Source organism: Plodia interpunctella, chromosome 26 (assembly GCF_027563975.2).
Source record: "Plodia interpunctella isolate USDA-ARS_2022_Savannah chromosome 26, ilPloInte3.2, whole genome shotgun sequence".
NCBI classification, from domain to species: domain Eukaryota; kingdom Metazoa; phylum Arthropoda; class Insecta; order Lepidoptera; family Pyralidae; genus Plodia; species Plodia interpunctella.
Window position 1 is genome coordinate 5398670 of NC_071319.1, and position 16941 is coordinate 5415610.

At 34.1% G+C, this 16941-nt stretch overlaps 3 protein-coding genes across 6 annotated transcripts in view; 2 read left to right on the top strand and 1 right to left on the bottom strand.

Moving 5' to 3' along the window:
- Positions 1 to 23: 23 nt before the first annotated feature.
- LOC128681137 (zinc finger protein 425-like) lies at positions 24 to 4139 on the top strand. The gene is made up of 3 exons (XM_053764779.2): positions 24 to 206; positions 758 to 967; positions 1559 to 4139. Exons 2-3 carry the CDS (start codon positions 785 to 787, stop codon positions 3905 to 3907), a joined length of 2532 nt encoding a protein of 843 aa, XP_053620754.1. The 5' UTR covers positions 24 to 206; positions 758 to 784; the 3' UTR covers positions 3908 to 4139.
- On the bottom strand, positions 4080 to 9405 carry LOC128681138 (zinc finger protein 236-like). Of its 3 annotated transcripts, XM_053764782.2 has the most exons (4): positions 9188 to 9328; positions 8912 to 9110; positions 7624 to 8385; positions 5301 to 7395 (listed from the first exon to the last, which is right to left on the bottom strand). In XM_053764782.2, exons 2-4 carry the CDS (start codon positions 9074 to 9076, stop codon positions 5974 to 5976), a joined length of 2349 nt encoding a protein of 782 aa, XP_053620757.1. In that variant the 5' UTR covers positions 9077 to 9110; positions 9188 to 9328; the 3' UTR covers positions 5301 to 5973. The 3 variants fall into 3 exon arrangements, with proteins under 3 accessions (XP_053620756.1, XP_053620757.1, XP_053620755.1); XM_053764781.2 differs by having other exon boundaries at positions 4080 to 5849; positions 8912 to 9405; XM_053764780.2 differs by having other exon boundaries at positions 8912 to 9368.
- Positions 9406 to 9912: 507 nt separating this feature from the next.
- The window catches only part of LOC128681061 (thyroid receptor-interacting protein 11-like), a 51874-nt gene continuing 44845 nt past the window's right edge, over positions 9913 to 16941 (top strand). For both annotated transcript variants that reach the window (XM_053764623.1, XM_053764624.1), the window contains exons 1-2: positions 9913 to 10233; positions 15481 to 15534. In XM_053764623.1, coding sequence (XP_053620598.1) covers positions 10063 to 10233; positions 15481 to 15534 — 225 coding nt within the window. In that variant the 5' untranslated portion in view covers positions 9913 to 10062. The remainder of the gene's footprint in view (positions 10234 to 15480; positions 15535 to 16941) is intronic.

Sequence of the window (16941 nt, forward strand, 5' to 3'; positions counted from 1 at the left end):
TTCAGAAACGTCAATGTCAAGTTATAATGGAACAGTACGTACCTACTACCTTTCATAAACGTACCTAAGTAGGTACCTACACTACGCTTTTTCTATTTTACGCCTTTATACGACGTATTTACTTCAAAGATAAATTAATTCAAAGAATTGATCGAATTACATACACTGGAGAGTATGTTTGATGAATTACTTTAAACCTAATAAAGGTTAGTAAGGCTTAATTTTCTCTAATCTTCAATGATGTTTCAATATTTTATGGGGATTTCGTAGCTGGAACAAATCCTATTTTGACCGACTAAAAGAAAGAAGTATGCCTATTAACTTATGTACCTACCTAGTCTTGCCTACACTTCTTCAATATTACGGAACCATCTATCGTTTTATAAAACATTCTATGTTTCTAGGTTTAGTTTCCTAAAACTAGAATGTTCTTTTGCTGTTTCTCCCGTGCAGATTGTAAAAGCCAATCAAGGGAATGGGCTCTTAAATGAAGATTCTCGAACAAAGGCTATGGGCTAGCAACCTGTCACTATTTTAGAATCCCAATTCTACCAACTAACGTGGGCTTCAAGTTTCACGACTCTTGACTCTGTATACATTTGCATAAAGACGTGATACAGTGTCTTAACTAGTCAAGTCAAGAGAGTCACAGCTAGTGGTCACAACCCTCAGCCATAAGGATACGACTATGATGATGACAGTCCAAAATTCTTTTAAAATTTATAATACCTACCTAAACAATCACTTATGATTTCAGATCAATGTGATATCAACATCACACATAATGGAAAATATAGCATTCATGAAGAAAAAACTCCACAACATTTGCCAGGCAGCGAGTTTCTGCTCCATATGTCTGGAAAGTACAGAAAACCTATGGCTTTTGGACACAGAGTTTGACATCACAGTAAATGGCAGAACACAGAAGAAAAAGCTTAAAGATTTGGTCTACTATGTTTTCGAAAATGTAATCAATTTTATATTTTATATCCTTGTTACTGTTAACTGGAAGGCATAGGCCAAGTTCTCTCTCTCTCTCATATGAATGTTTTACTGGTTACTTCCTTAGATATGGTTACTTCCTTACTTGAAGCCCAGATTCTGCTCATGGGATAAGTTCCCTGTTGCCATATATTTTGTCATGGGTTTGTCAACTCATTGTGATAACAAACTTCTTTGTTGTCATTAGTAGTACCAAAGATACTAAAGGTATTAGTATTAGTAGTATAAATCAAAGAAACATATCCAAACTAGTGTTGGTCCCTCATGATAAGCAGTTACTACAACCAATATAAGCCTAAAACATCAGGTATAGTCATAAAAGTGAGGGCTTTCTAATTAAAACCCCCTACAATTCTTCCATACTAACATGTGACTTTTACACTTTCACAGATAAACTACATACTTGAAATTTTCGATTAAATATGTTATGGATATAGCTAATGACCAGAGAGCAACCTCTTTTGCCGCGGGCAATGTCTAATTTAATTTAGGTACTTAAAATATAAGTTTTCCACCCACCATTATTGTTAAAAATAACCCTTTCTTTGCATTACAGTGGAAGGAAGTTGTTGCGAGTGTCTACATTTGTAGTTACTGCACAGAGAGAAGCATACAATCTTATTTATTTATTTACAATGCAAGGCAATTGTCAAAAATCATGTCGTGCTACGTGGAAGATTTGTCAACTAAAGTTGATGATGTTAACATTCAGTTTCAAGAAGACAATGATTACTATAATTCAAATGTTGTTATAGTTCTTGATGGAAAAGTTGATGATATCAATAATTACATTGATGTTTGTAAAACAACGGAAATCACAGCTAAAGAATCTACAAATTTACTTTTACATGAAAACGAAAGAAATAAAAATTATCATTATAGCAAGAGATTAGAGAAGGAAAACGTGGCAGTAAAATTAAACACACCAGAAAACAAATTGATAAAACCTTACAGGAAAATGAGAAAGTTTTCAAAAAACGTCATTTATAAGTGTTTGAAATGCAAAAGAATTTTGACGACGTTGAATTCGTGGAGTGAACATGAGAAGATCTGTAAAAACCACAGGCGAATAACCAATATAGTGCTGTCATTGCAATGTAAAATTTGTACTGAAGTGATGAAAACCCAAAGATTACTGACTCTGCACTATAAATTCCATGAAATGGAAAGATGCAAAATTTGCCATTTTATAATGCCCGAAGGTGGTTTGAGCGATCATTTAAAATTGAATCATGAAGACGATATTTATGTATGCGAGTTTTGCGATCACATATCCTACTCGAAGTTAGCTTCAGAAGTTCACAAGAAGAAAAAACATGGCGATCCCCAATGCATCATGTGTTTGAAGAATTTTAAAGTTTCAGAATTGAACAGTCACAAATGCAAGTTTAGGTGTTTGGATTGTGAACAGCTGCCGTGTATTCATCATAAATATTTGGTTCACTATAGGCAACAAGTGTTGAGTGAATCCAAGAAGATTCAGTGCTTAGATTGTGAGTACGTTTGTTCCAAACGAGAGGCCTTGATTGCTCATGTGAATAGGGAGCATTTGGATCATCACCCATTTACATGCGAACATTGCTCTCAACAATTCTACTCAAAAGTGACGCTAAAGTATCATTTGAACAGATTTCACAGAAATAATTTCGTATGCGAATTTTGCGATCTAGACTTCAAAGTGCGGGCCATTTTGGAGGTACATGTGGAAAAATGTAAATTGATTAAAAGGCAATTCAAATGTGATGACTGTGCGTCGTCTTTTGACACGCCACAAGAATTGTTATCCCATAGAAGTACAAGACACAACGAGGAGAGATTTCCTTGCAATTTATGCAATGAGAAATTCTTTTCTAACTTAAAGCTCAAAGAGCATATGTTTAGGATACACTCTGGCATTCAGACAAAACGAAAAAGAACCAACTTGGAATGTACAATATGCGAAATCAAATTCGACGATAAGAAAGATTTTGTGCAACACATTGCCGAACATGGTTCTGTTAACGGCACACGATTCCCTTGTAGGACTTGCAACAAAGACTTTGACGATATAAAGAAACTTCATGCCCATACTCGAATGCACGGAGACGATATAATCAAGTGTCCTAATTGCAAGAAACCTATAACTGAGGCGTTCTATCCTTCACACATGATTTACTGTGGAGCTAATAGAGACGAAGACACCAATCTTTCATGTGGAACGTGCGGTAAAACTTTCCAATCGAAATCAGTTTTGAACAACCACAAGCAGATTCATTTAGACTGCGTCACATGTCAGATTTGTGGGAAATTAATGAAGCCTATATATCTTAAAAGGCATTTAAAATACACACATGGACAAAAGGGTAGAATAGAGAAAAAGTGTGTGAAAGTGATCAAATGTCAATGGTGTGGCCACATGGTCACACGGAAAGGGGAATTGGACGCACACGTCAATAGATTCCACTTAAAGATAAAGCCTTATGAATGTGATACATGTAACAAGAAGTTTTGTGGAAAAGAGCGTTTGAAAGAACATATTCAAACCCATACAAGTGACCACATTAGGTATTGCACTGTTTGCGGCAAGAAATTCGCGAATCAAGTATGCTTAAAAATGCATTTACGATTACACTCTGGAGTTACGCCATACTCTTGTGACGTATGCGGCGAGAAGTTCAGGTCTTCAAGCATAATGAACACTCATAAAATAAAAAAGCACACAGAAAAATCCATAGCTTGCCCGTTGTGCGACAATATGTTTTATTTTGCGAGGGAAATGCGCCATCATTTCAAGAAAGTGCATTGGAAGAAAAAAGGACAAAAGTTTGATCCTAGGGATGTAAAAGAATTGGGAAAGGAGTTTTACTATTTATTCGAAGATAGGCGAATACCGAAAGTTAATAAAGATGATGTTGTCTTCTCTTAATAGTGATGTTTTATACCAAAGCGTCCTCTGTGAATAAGAATATTATATACGTAACAAGAATACTACATGCCTACGTGTATTTATATGTTATACTACTAGAATGACAATAATATAGACTATCAAGCTATTGTAGATGAAAGTTGATAAAAAGATCAACCAAATAAAAAGATAATTGTATCATTAAACAGTATATTTTCTTGGAAAATAGTTATAATAAACTTAAAATCTAAATATTTCATTATTTTCTTAGATATCCCAAATACTATGCAAAAGGGTAGGTATATAAACAAAACCGGGTTTTAACCTAATTTAAAAAATAACTTATTATCGAAACAAATAACGGCCACACAAACGCTCAACAGAAAAGAAATCTTTTTTCAAATTTAAAGCCAAATCTGATTGTATATAAGAGAAGAAAACAGTGTTTCGGACAGTTGATTTCTTGATACATATTACAATCGAGGAATAATGTGAATAGGTCACGCGATGCTATATAATAAATTGTTATCATTTTAGTTTAGAAGAAAATGTATGACAGAGAGGAGAATATAAGATAAATCTATTTGTAATAAATATTGTATTAATTTTAACTCTGCTAAATAACGTTATGAGCCTTATTCACATGTTCTTTGAGTCTATATTTAGTTACAAACACAGTTTTACACAATTTGCAGCAAAACTTACCACCGTGGAATATTCTCATATGATTTTTCAATTTTCCTTGGGAATAAAAACTCTGTGTACATATCATACATTTATATGGCTTTACGCCAATATGTTTTCTTAAGTGAATAACCAACGCCTTTCTTGTTTTCAGATTTTTACCGCAAAAATTGCATTTTTCCTTTGAATACATGCTATGTACTCTCTTATGACAGTTCAAATTACTTTCAGAGTAAAACTGTCTTTCACACATATCACAATTATAAGGTTTTATTTGCAAATGAACCTTATTAACATGAACTGTAAGCTCATTATCGTTTAAACAAGCCTTCTCACAGAAGCTACAAGTCTGCACTCCTTTCTCTCTAATAATTTTCAATTTCATCTTATGCCTTTGCATGTGACTGTTATAATGAGATTGTGTTGCGAAAATTTTGCTACATAATTGGCATTCTTTGGTGTTATGAGTCTTTATATGGTTCACCAACTTTTTGCTATTAACAAAAGTCCTTCCACAAGTTTTACATGAGCTAAAGTTCGAATTTCCTAATAGATGCATCATTTTCGTATGCTCATATAAATGGAACTTTGATTTAAACTCTGTTTTACATATCTTACAATGCACATTTTTCAGAATGTGTCTGCCAATATGTCTTCTAAGGAAATAATCAGATATAAAATGTTTATTGCACAAAGGGCAAGTAAATTTACATGACACTATTCCTTTAGGTTTTCTTTTCTTTTTGAATGTTAAAAATTCACTGCAGGCGTTGCTGATTGAGTTATAACTATTTCTGTATCTAGATTTTAGTCCATTGACCATTCCTTTGACATAGGTTCTTGTAACATTCCTAGCTGGATTCATTAACAAATCTTCCATAAAATTATCTTCTTGAATCAAGTCCTTCTCTTCTGGGATATTTTTATCCTTTCGCGAAGTTTCCGTATCGCTTTCACTACCAGAATCTTTAGTTCTAAATTCGTCCTCTAAAACATCTATGCTAAGTTTACTTTCATCGACGTCTTCAGCTTCTAAAAGAAGATTCTCATCTATAAAATCCGGCTCTTGAGGTGGTAGTATCACATTTTGTGATATTTCTACGAATATCTTCCCATCTGGTTGGGATACCTTCATCAAACAATTAAGCATCAATTCAATGCATGTTCTCAGTCTATTTCTTACATAATGTGCTTGGTTTAAGAATATATATGATGTTAATGCACTATCTAGGCATTTTTTACAAATTTTAGTCCCTGTATACGAACTAAGGATATTCATCTGCAACAGAAAAATAAAACTATTAAAAATAAAATAAAAGAAGCATTTAAGGAAGGAAATTTAAGGAGAAATATAAATGTATACACAAAAATTTATGAAAACTGATACTGGCTACTGTATTTTGTTACTTATGAAAGGAAGTAGCCATTCGTCTTATAGGTCTCTTGGGACGTCTACAGATTCTCCCATCAGATGTTCCTGCACCTATATTGAATTTCAATGGAATATTTGTGATTTTCACAGAACTAGGGGGAAACTGTGCAGAAGGGTTAACAATAAAACCCATTTCTCTTGAAGTTAGAGTATTAACATTGCAGGATATATTGCATTCTTCTACATCCATTTCTTCTTGAAAATCATTTGTAACATTGTGAGAAGATTCTTTTTCCAATTCTCTAAATTCTGTATCCATATATTCATCCTCTTTTAGGTTAACAACTAAGTGTTTTCTGGTGTTAATAATTTCATTCCCAATGCTTTGAACATTGCTATTGATCTCTTGCAAAGTTTCATCATCATGTTCATTGCTCACTTTCAAAGAAACATCAATAGTGAGTTTATCTGATGTACCAACAGTGACTAAATTCACATCATTGCTATCCACAGACGCAACTTTCTCAGAAACATCAGTTTCAAAAAAGTTTTTATTTACACCAAGATTAAACTTCATGTGATGATCTAAGTCCTTGATGTGATATTCAGTATCACAACAGATGCATTTTTTATTGTTTCCATTAGCTGTTAAACAAAACTTGCATTGCCATTTAGATTTTTTGGATACAAAATCGTTAAGATCATTTTGTTTTCTCTTATTACTTAGAACTTCATTGTCCTGTTGACTTTCATTGGTTTCATTTATGTTTATTGTGTCATTTTTAAGATTATCTTTGCAATTAGGTTTTAGACAGTTATTGCATTTATCTGTACTTTTAAAGATCCAACAATAATTGCATTCATTAATTATGGCAACTACTGCTTTATCACATTTAACTTTTGCATTATCATTACTTTCATTACATTTATCAAATACCCAATCGACTTTACAATTTTCGGTGGTCATATTGTCTGATATTTTACCAATAGATGTGTCTTTTTCAACATCAATATCATAATCAGGATTTGAAAAACTGAATATATATTTTTGTTGATTGCTTTTTTGATCTGAATTCTGTTCTGAATTAGTATTTCTTTCAAAATTTATAATATTAGATGTAAAAGAAGCCAATAAAGGTAGTTCAATAATAGAACTAGTAGCATCATAATGTTTTATTTTATTGTTATTTTGAATTTCTTCATCAAAATTTTCTTTATCATTTATTATTTGATCAATATCATCTGGTTTTGTAAAGAAGAATATGTAATCTTCACCCTGAAGTGTTTCTCTTGAAATTATTATTGGATTAGATAGTGAGTAATAATATTCTCCATCACTTATGACAGAAAAATTCATATTTTCTCTAAATAATTTGAAATCCTGCTTCTTTGTTATTGTTAATATTTTTGCTTCATGAGGCACCATTAATTCTTGGTACTTATATGAAGCTTGCTAGAAAAGGATTACCAATATAAGGTAAAGATTTAAGTAAATGCTCAAGATATATATACTTACAGCAATTACATCTATTACGGCATGTTACACACATAATTAAATCACAATCATATTTAAACTATTTGAAACAAATAGGCATAATATAATCTAGACACAGCCAACAAATCTAGCTGTTAATGTAGTGATAACTTATAAACATTATACAGTCAACAGTACAAAGCTTACCTCAGGCATTGTAGATCCGAGAATATTATACAAACTCCTGTGGCCAGTCAATTCTGGGCATCCTCCATGTAAATTTACAGTTTTGTCTAGTTTTACCATATTAGTCTCTTTCGCCAGGCACACAGTACATAACCTGTCCATTTTTCTGTCAACCAAATGCTCCATTACCATTTTAAACTTATGCTTTTCTATATGCTGCAAATGTTTATCGTATGTTTCACTGATAACATCACAATCTAAACATTTAAACATGCGATCAGACAATGCTGAAGCTGCTACATTGGAGGTATTATGATTAGTTTTAATATGTTTCCTATAAAGATGTCTTTTCACAAACGATTTGCCACATAAACGGCAATGAAACCACATTGACTTGGGATGAATTTTCTCATGATTAATTAGGGATTCCAGACTTGTAAATGTCTGCCAGCACCTTGGGCATTCCAAGTCACTAACTGTATCATCTTTTTTGTCTATTGCTTCCGATCCTTTATTTAAAATGTTGATTATAGGATCAGCATAATCTATGACTTTTTCATGTTCCGTATATAATGTGTTATAATTAGGATTTAGCTTTTGTCTGCCTCTCTTCTTTGTACGCTCCAATGGATCCAGTTTGTCCAGTTTTTCATACATATCTTCGAAACAGTTAAGTAATGCCCGCCCAGCCCGCTCACATTGCTGAGTAAATAAATATGACTGGAAAGCGTTATCTAAACATTTATCACATATTTTTGTTGGGCAGTTTGGATCTTCTACCACCTGGAATATAAGAAAATATTCTCTGTTTAGGCTAACACTGAAAAATGTAATGCCATTAATTCATTTCTCAATCTTAATTGAGTACAATAGTACAATTTGTTCTTAGTCTAATCTATTTTTATTTAATTAATATGTTGGCTGCTAAAATGCATCATTGCAAGCAAGCATCAGTGCTTTATGAAAGTTTCTCAATGACCACGTAATGAAACTGCTAAAAAATTCAAAGAATTTAAATCAATACTGATGCTGTGTTTAGGCTGGCCACAATTGATACCATGGTTGAGTAGCAATGTGGCTGCCCTGGAATATCCATCACTCCACATCCTACTGTGAAAGTCAAGAAATAAAAATCCTTGAACATTTAGGCAACAATGGCATCCCCAAAGAGGATTGATGTCAGGCAGGCAGCCAACATAAAACATTAGAACATGCTCAGCTCAGCATTAGATTGTGCTGATAGATTGATCGGCGGTAGTAAGTTAGGTATATTTGCCAACCACTATGCCGGACATGCATAAAATCTTACCTGAAATGGATAAAAACTGGCCACCATATCTCGAATAGTAACTTTGTACAGTGCAGTCTGACCTCCGATTTGAAATACTTGGTCCATTTCGTAGAGAGAAGTGACGACATTTAAACAATATCGACAAACTTTCGACTTCAGAGAGCCTTCTAATAGCAATTTCATTGCATTTTTTGTCGTCAGCGGCGTTCTCTTGCAACTAAAAACGTCGCTATCAGTTGTTACATTACAATTATCATCATTTGATTCTAATGTAGTGCCTTTTTCTTTTGTAACCAGAAATTCAGATAGTTCGTCTTCCTCCATTTGAGTAAGGTTATGTGTGCCGCACTGGAATTAGAACACTTTAAACTATTACTATCAAAGCCGAAAATTCCACTGTTTCACCTTCATTTATTATTCCAAATTTAATGCATGCACGACCGCATGACTAACAAACTATATATCAAAGAAAATAATCCTTTTCAACGCACACAAACGGCGATGGCGGATGCAAAGAAGGAGGGAGACGGACGATGCAGTCAAGCAAGCCAGCCAAGCCAATTTTGCAGGCAGTGCCAGACAGACAGTGACAATGACAAACACTCTCTGACGCATTGTGACGTCACAGTTTGACATTCAGAAGCTTGGTTTGAGTGTTGCTATATAAAAAAATCTTTAATGTTATATGTAAAATTTAGAAACATCACTTTACACTTTTTATATCTTACAAATTTGTACGGAACCATCAATGCGCGAGTATAACTCACTCTTGACCCTTTTTCATCTTGTTGATCTTATAGGTTCACACTATGACTAGGACTTTTTGTGAATAAATCCAGCCTGGATTTATTGGCCTACAAGTCAGTCTTTTTGGGCAGAAACTCTCTCGAAAATGTTGCAAGAGAATTTCCGAAATAATTCTGAACCTTACACAGAAATAATTATTAATCGGATTCATCACTCAATCATATGTGAGGTGTATGTAATCGAGAACACCAAATAGAGTGTTCAAAATCGAGATCAAATCTTGCCAACTGGACATGGTCCTGTCAGCTGTCAGTAGTAAAAGTAAAAATAATGCAATTATTTTCTGATTGTTTACGTTCATTACATCACAACATTGCGAATTCCTTCTCATTATTGTGATACATGTGATATGTTAGTCGAAAATGTCGTGGTTGAATTTAAACCAGAGTTTGAACAGTTTGAAAGGGCAGATTACAAGTTTTGCTACCGAAGTGTTATCTGAAGGTCCTGTGCAGGAAACTGATGGTAGTGCCTCGAAGACAGATACCCCAGCTGCAGATCTTGAAGAGAAATGCCGCATTCAGGAGCTCGAGGTAAGTTTTCTTGGTAAAAATCATCTAATGATTTATGACAACATAACCTACAAATCAGCTGTCTTATTGACATGTCAAGTTGTGTTTATAAATTTTAATCCTTTTCATTTTAATAAGTGTATTATAAGCAAATCCCTTATTCGGAAATAGTCTAAGAACTCAGTAAGAAAATATATAAGAAAACCTTAAGAAATAAAAATTATTTATTTAGAGCATAAATCAACATAAATATTATAAACAACATTGAAAAAATATAGCTAAAGCTAAATGGGATGCATGTAATGCAGGAAGTGGAACATATGGCTACTATTATTTGCACCAAAAACGAAGTAATTGATGAAATTGTCACAGCTTGGTCTAACATTTTCAACCAGGAAATAATAATAAGTATCTCTTGTTTTGTAAATTGATTCAAAATTCATTCAGAAATGGGCAACTTTTCATCAAACTTTGTCTTTTTATATTTGATGACCTCCATGGCTTGATGGTCATCTTGATGGGCTGCTATACTGGTGCTGCTATACTAGGTCCCAGGTTCAATCTCCAATCAGGTCAATATAGGAAATGATCTATATATGTATATGTTATAGAATATAGTATTTAGTTAGTATCCCACAAGTCAGTAATCATTTTTGGGACTAAATCTGTGTGATTTGTCCATAATATATATATTTATGTAAACATAGCTTTTTCTCATAAAACTTGTATCAAATCTAGCTCGTTTTTAGATGATAATCTATATAGATAGATTTGCATCTAAAAACTAGTGTAATTTACTTAAATAGTTTGTATCAACTGTACTAGCAACCCATGTGTTTATACAATTTTTTTAAATACCTTTTTATGACATGTCCCACTGCCGGGCATAGGTCTCCAGGTGTTTATCCAATAACTAGTTGTAATTTAGAAGTGTGATATGAGTTGGCAGATGATGATTTTAGATATTTTTTTTATACTATTAAGCAAACATACAAGTAATGCAGTCAATTGCAGTCTTCCTGATGGGAAGTGGTCACCATAGCCTATATATGCCTGCAACATCAGGGGTGTGACATGCATGTTGCCGGTCCTTAATAAATGTTTTCAAGTTCTTTTTAGAAGAACTCCACTGGGTCCTTTTCATACAAACTTTCTTCATATCTATTTATTTATCACCATAATTTGTACATGGACTTATGTAAATAAGTCACAGATCTTAAAAAATATATAAACTAGCCTATTGGGAACATAATACATTGGTAACAATATTTCTTCCCTTACCAGCCTCTTGACTTATTTACATTGTCGCTGTGCTGTGTTCTAGAATTTCTACCTAACCTAAGAGGAAATATGGATTAATTTTCCTAATCCTTACTTTTATTACCTAAGTCCCAAGTTTGTAGATCAATCTGCGTCTTGTTTGGTTTTTCAGCGGGAGTATATCAGCGTGTTTACTAATACCGACTCTAGATGGGGGTAGTAGAAAACAGTTTGATACATTAAAGCCAGGCAGGCGTCAATGCTACGTTGTGTTCGTGCCGCTCCGTTGTTTTCCATAGATTTTAACACTGACGTGCGTTGACGTACGTCGAGTCTCTTATACAACTTCTGCGTTGTCCGTCGACTATCTCACTGTATTGTTAAAACAACTGAGCAAGACGGAGCAATGAGGCGGCACGCTTAGAGCCATGCCCCATTGCCTAATCGTTCTCCGTTCGTTTAAAAACTCTTATACAAATTAAGCAATTTGTGCATTATAGGTTTGAGTTCAGCGATAGTTTGTAGCCGGCATTAATAAATAAATATGAGCAAAATTGAATCTTTAAATTATTTTGAGGGACTCAATCGCGCAGTGGTTAGCGTGCTCGACTTGTAATAGTGGCGGTTAAGACACTCTCTCTACGTTCGGCCATTGGATGGCTAATCAGGAATGTATTATCTTGAGGCCCTCCATGCTTCGGAGGTATACGCCATCGACGACCTCGGTGGCGCAGTGGTAAAGTGCTTGCCTCTGAACCGAGAGGTCCTGGGTTCGATCCCCGGTCGGGTCATGATGGAAAATTATCTTTTTCTGATTGGCCCGGGTCTTGGATGTTTATCTATATATGTATTTGTTATAAAATATAGTATCGTTGAGTTAGTATCCCATAACACAAGTCTCGAACTTACTTTGATTTACTATGATTTGTCCTAATATATTTATTTATTTAGTATGTGGCTGCTGTTGGTCCATGTTGTATTTGCAGTTGTTAAAACTCGGCATTCCGCAACGAACCCGTGTGGTGGATATACTCCTTATCCATCCATAAGGAAGGCCTATGCACCAGCTGGGGGCACGTTTAAATGTCTATTGAGGATGATGTCGTCAAAGATGATATATGTCAATGGTCTGACACTACTAGGGATGCCGACGACCATACGATGTGGAGACGAAAGAGTAGGAAAGCGCACCCTGGACTCCGATGCTGCATGGCTGAAGAAGATAAGAGAGAGAGAGAGATACATAAAATTTATTTCTTTGTATTTATAATGTGCGTACAGTACCCAGAATAGATCATAGTAAATATCACAATTGTACCGAAATTCCCGCGTTATATTTACCGAAATAAAAAAAAAGTCCCACACAAGCTTACGAACCCCTTCTGGCCCTCGATATAAAGCTCATAATATTGCAGAGGGGTGACGTCCTAGGGTAGATACGGTATCATGTTTGAACAATGATATGATAGTGATAAGGGCCATAGCTTTTTGTAACCTGTGGCGAGAGTTATTGCATTTGAAAGGGGGATTTAAGTATTTTGGATTGGATGTATAGTAACATCATAATATTTCCTTCAATCCATTATAGTCTTGTACAGTCCGGGACTGTACACCTGTTGAAATTAGTTAAGATGATGATAAGAAATGATAGATGCTAAAGGTTTAAATGATACTATTTATTACTTGTTGCGAAGGGCACAACTAAACGGGTATGGGTGATATATGAGTGCTAATTTCGTACTGACTCGAGTGAATTTACCTAGTTTGCGTAATAATGAAACGGCTGACTTTACGATGCCCCTCGGGAGCATGTACGGGGGCAAAGAAAAGAAAAGTGAGAAGTGTTTACAAATCGTAGGAGTTAGTATGTGTGAATGACATGATACACAGATGATACAATTGTTTTAAATCTACAATGAATTTGTTATAATTATATAATTAAAATTGATGATATTAATTGCGATGTACGCGTCCCGTACAAGTCTAGTAGTTTCGGGTATTAATAAAAAATGGGATATTACTAACGGCCCACACTAAGCAATAAGCTTGTATTTGGGGTCGATATACAAAAACACAAATGGACAAAACACATCCAGAACCGCAGATAAACATCTGTGATCACAAGTAGAAATATTAGCAAGTGCTGGTAATCGAACCCAGGACCTCCAGATAGCACGAGACCTCCAGATAGCTAATTCCAGAAATCGTTATTATTATTATTATAATAGTATCACTACATTCATCCTTTCGTGGATTTCGTACAAGGCGACTAAAGGATTAAGTACTCTTAACAGTTGATAGACACACAGAGTTGACATAAGGCTTGCAGCCGGTAATGATAATTATCGCCAAACCCAGGCGATTTTGTTGATAAAGAGTACATTGTAAATTTTCTGACTTTATCATCTATTAATGTAAACCTTTGTCAGGAATCACACAATCTATTAAAAAATATATTAAATATAAATATATTAGGACAAATCACACAGATTGAGCTAGCCCCAGAGTAAGTTCGAGACTTGTGTTTGTGGGATACTAACTCAACGATACTATATTCTATAACAAATACATATATAAATAAACATCCAAGACCCGGACCGGGGATCGAACCCGATACTCTCGGTTCGGAGGCAAGCACTTTACCACTGCGCCACCGAGGTCGTCAAAAAACACATGAAAATCCGTTACGTAGTTTTAAAGATTTAAGTATACATAGGGACCGGAAAGTGACTTTGTTTTATACTATTTAGAGTTTTCCCAGACACAAATCGAATATCTTAATTATTCTAAACAATTTGTCAAGTCCCAAAGTGAACCATTTTTTTAACGGATGCTATTTACCTGCGATCTAGCAAATGGGGTCTATTGTTCTACACTTTAATTTTTTTTTATAAATATAACAAAAAAGTCGATTTATAAAACGATTAGTTATGCAATTGAAACTTGCCATCGATTGTTAATGTCTGAGTCCTTAGATCCGACGATAAAGGGTGTTGTTAATTTTTTATAACAATTTTGCCCGAACTTGAAATATGATTTAATGAATTTAAAAAAATATTCAAAGTGTCAGCTGTTACGTCAAAAATGTTTTAATTTTACAAGTTTTAATTTAGGCCTCCGTCAAATGTTTAGCTTTACAAGAGGGTTCCATCTTTTAAAAAGTTTGAGAACTGGGGAAATCAACCTTACTATATACGAGAAACTTAATTCCAACAATAAGTATTCGAGATTCGCGATTGCTTTTGTCGGTTAGATTTTTTCAGAGAAGTACTTCCCAGTGGTTGGAGTAGAGTTGGAGTTTACCTTGAAGTATAGACATATATACACCAGAGAATATCTTCTCAAACTACCGTTGTTTGAAAAATGAAATATTATTATTTAGTTATACAGCAGTCAAGCCAAGACAGGAAACGCGAGTACCTCAACAATACAAAGGTTTTTACATAAAAACAAAACGCACGTAACTCCCACTTACGATGCGAATACATTTCACTCTGACCTATTGGCAGCGCGCATTTAAATCGATTCCAAATTTGAAATTTAAAATTGCCGTGCGCTATTGGTTCGTTATTTTTTTTTGTCTGCCGATGACAAGACATTATTCAGCCAGGAATATGTGCAACTTATTTTGTTTTTTACAATCATTTAACTTGCAATGTACAACAATGTCTCGGGTGGAATCTTGCAACTCAATTTTGAATCTTCAACCGATTGAGCTGAAATTTTGTACACATGTTTAGTTCGGATGGCTATGCATGAAGCCAGGAACGGCTCCAGACGTGGGATCTTCTCAACCGTTTACTGCAAGGACATTATATTTTTGACACACTTTGAATATAATAGAATAGAATTAATTGCATACACACTTTACAAACAGAAATTCTTAACATAGAAGACAGGAGTGTGCGTGAATAATGTTTTCCTTTTATTTTTATTAGTCTGTGTATTTAATGCAATAAGATCTCTGATCAAAAATTTCATTTATATAAAAAGCTTATTTTCTTACAGATTGCATCGCTCAAGAAGCTGACAGAGGAGTTACAGGCTTCGTTGCAGTCTGAGGTAACTATAGTGATTCACACAACAAGTACATGATATTTTTTCTTTTCGAGTGTTGGTAACACTGGTGTCAGATTTTATTCAAGTCGCCTAAAGGCATCTGACATGGTACTTTTACGATTACACGCTAGTAGACCTAATTGTCAACTAGTGAGCCAGTTTCCCGAATTATGGTGTTTTCCTTCACCGAAAGCTAGTGATCTATGAAAACTACTATAAGTACATGAGTCAGATCGATATATGAACAGACACTCATGTTGCACAAGAAGCACGAATCTGGGACCATTGAGACCAACCGAGGTTTGATTCCAGGCTAAACTTAATCTTAATATTGACTATGAAAATGTAATGTATGATTATATGAGAAACGCCTAAAAAGAAAAAAAATATGAGAATATTGGTACGGAACGGACATTTTGCGCAAGGTAAGTCATACGATGTTGACAACAAGAGATTCATTTTTTTTTAAATCAAAGAAGATAATGTTTTTACAACTACCTATATCAATAATGGCGATAAGTTTTCAAACATTTTTTTTACCGTTCGGGTCCTTTTTTTTCCGTTATTTAACATACAAATGAATGCAGGATAAGCCAATGGCTCTGATCAATCAGAGCCATATCTTGAATAAGTCGATTTTGATGTAAATCGAGTTTGATTTTTATCGCGAAGGTCTAAGGTTCCATAATGCTCGATAATGCATTATTTATGTTAATTTCTGAGACTTTGTATCGGGTTTAATTAAATATACTAGTACTATATTACGTTTAATTTGTACAAATATATATATATATATATATATATATATATATATATATATATATATATATATATATATATATATATATATATGTATAACTAATTAAACGATATAGTACTACTTTAATCAACATGAAAGTTTGTGAGAATATTTTTTGTGTTTGCTTTATTTATTTTTTACAATAAATTGCAATAATAGACCTACCTTAAACTACGTGTTAAAAAACGTAATATGATACCAAAAATAATCCTAAATAATACCTACATAGTATAAATACAAAGTCGCTTCCCGCTGTCTGTCCCTCTGTATATGCATGCAACGGATTTTGATGCGGGATTTTTTAAATAGATAGTGACTCAAGAGAAAATTTTATAACATAATGAATTCCAGCATGTAAAACGGAGAAGTGGAGACGGGATCTAGTGCACCCAATTTACTGATAGTCTTGTTCGCCGTTTAAATTTCAAGACCATTAATTTCTAATAGATACTCACCTAAATCATCCCACATCGGAAGGACTTTGGTGTGAAACCAGGTTGATGGCCCGTAGTGTTGTATGGTGTAATACATACTGAACAATCTAATCATGCGATGGTCAAGTCGGATCTATTTATTTAAAACCAAAAAGATTTCAAATATTGAAATGGTAA

Coding starts and splice junctions, on each gene's coding strand:
- LOC128681137 (XM_053764779.2), top strand. CDS start 785: ATGGAAAATATAGCATTCATGAAGAAAAAACTCCACAACATTTGCCAG. Junction 968..1,558: donor TCTACTATGTTTTCGAAAAT/GTAATCAATTTT, acceptor TTTGCATTACAG/TGGAAGGAAGTTGTTGCGAG.
- LOC128681138 (XM_053764780.2), bottom strand. CDS start 9,217: ATGGAGGAAGACGAACTATCTGAATTTCTGGTTACAAAAGAAAAAGGC. Junction 8,386..8,911: donor CCAGTTTTTATCCATTTCAG/GTAAGATTTTAT, acceptor CTTATATTCCAG/GTGGTAGAAGATCCAAACTG. Junction 7,396..7,623: donor TCGGATCTACAATGCCTGAG/GTAAGCTTTGTA, acceptor ATCCTTTTCTAG/CAAGCTTCATATAAGTACCA.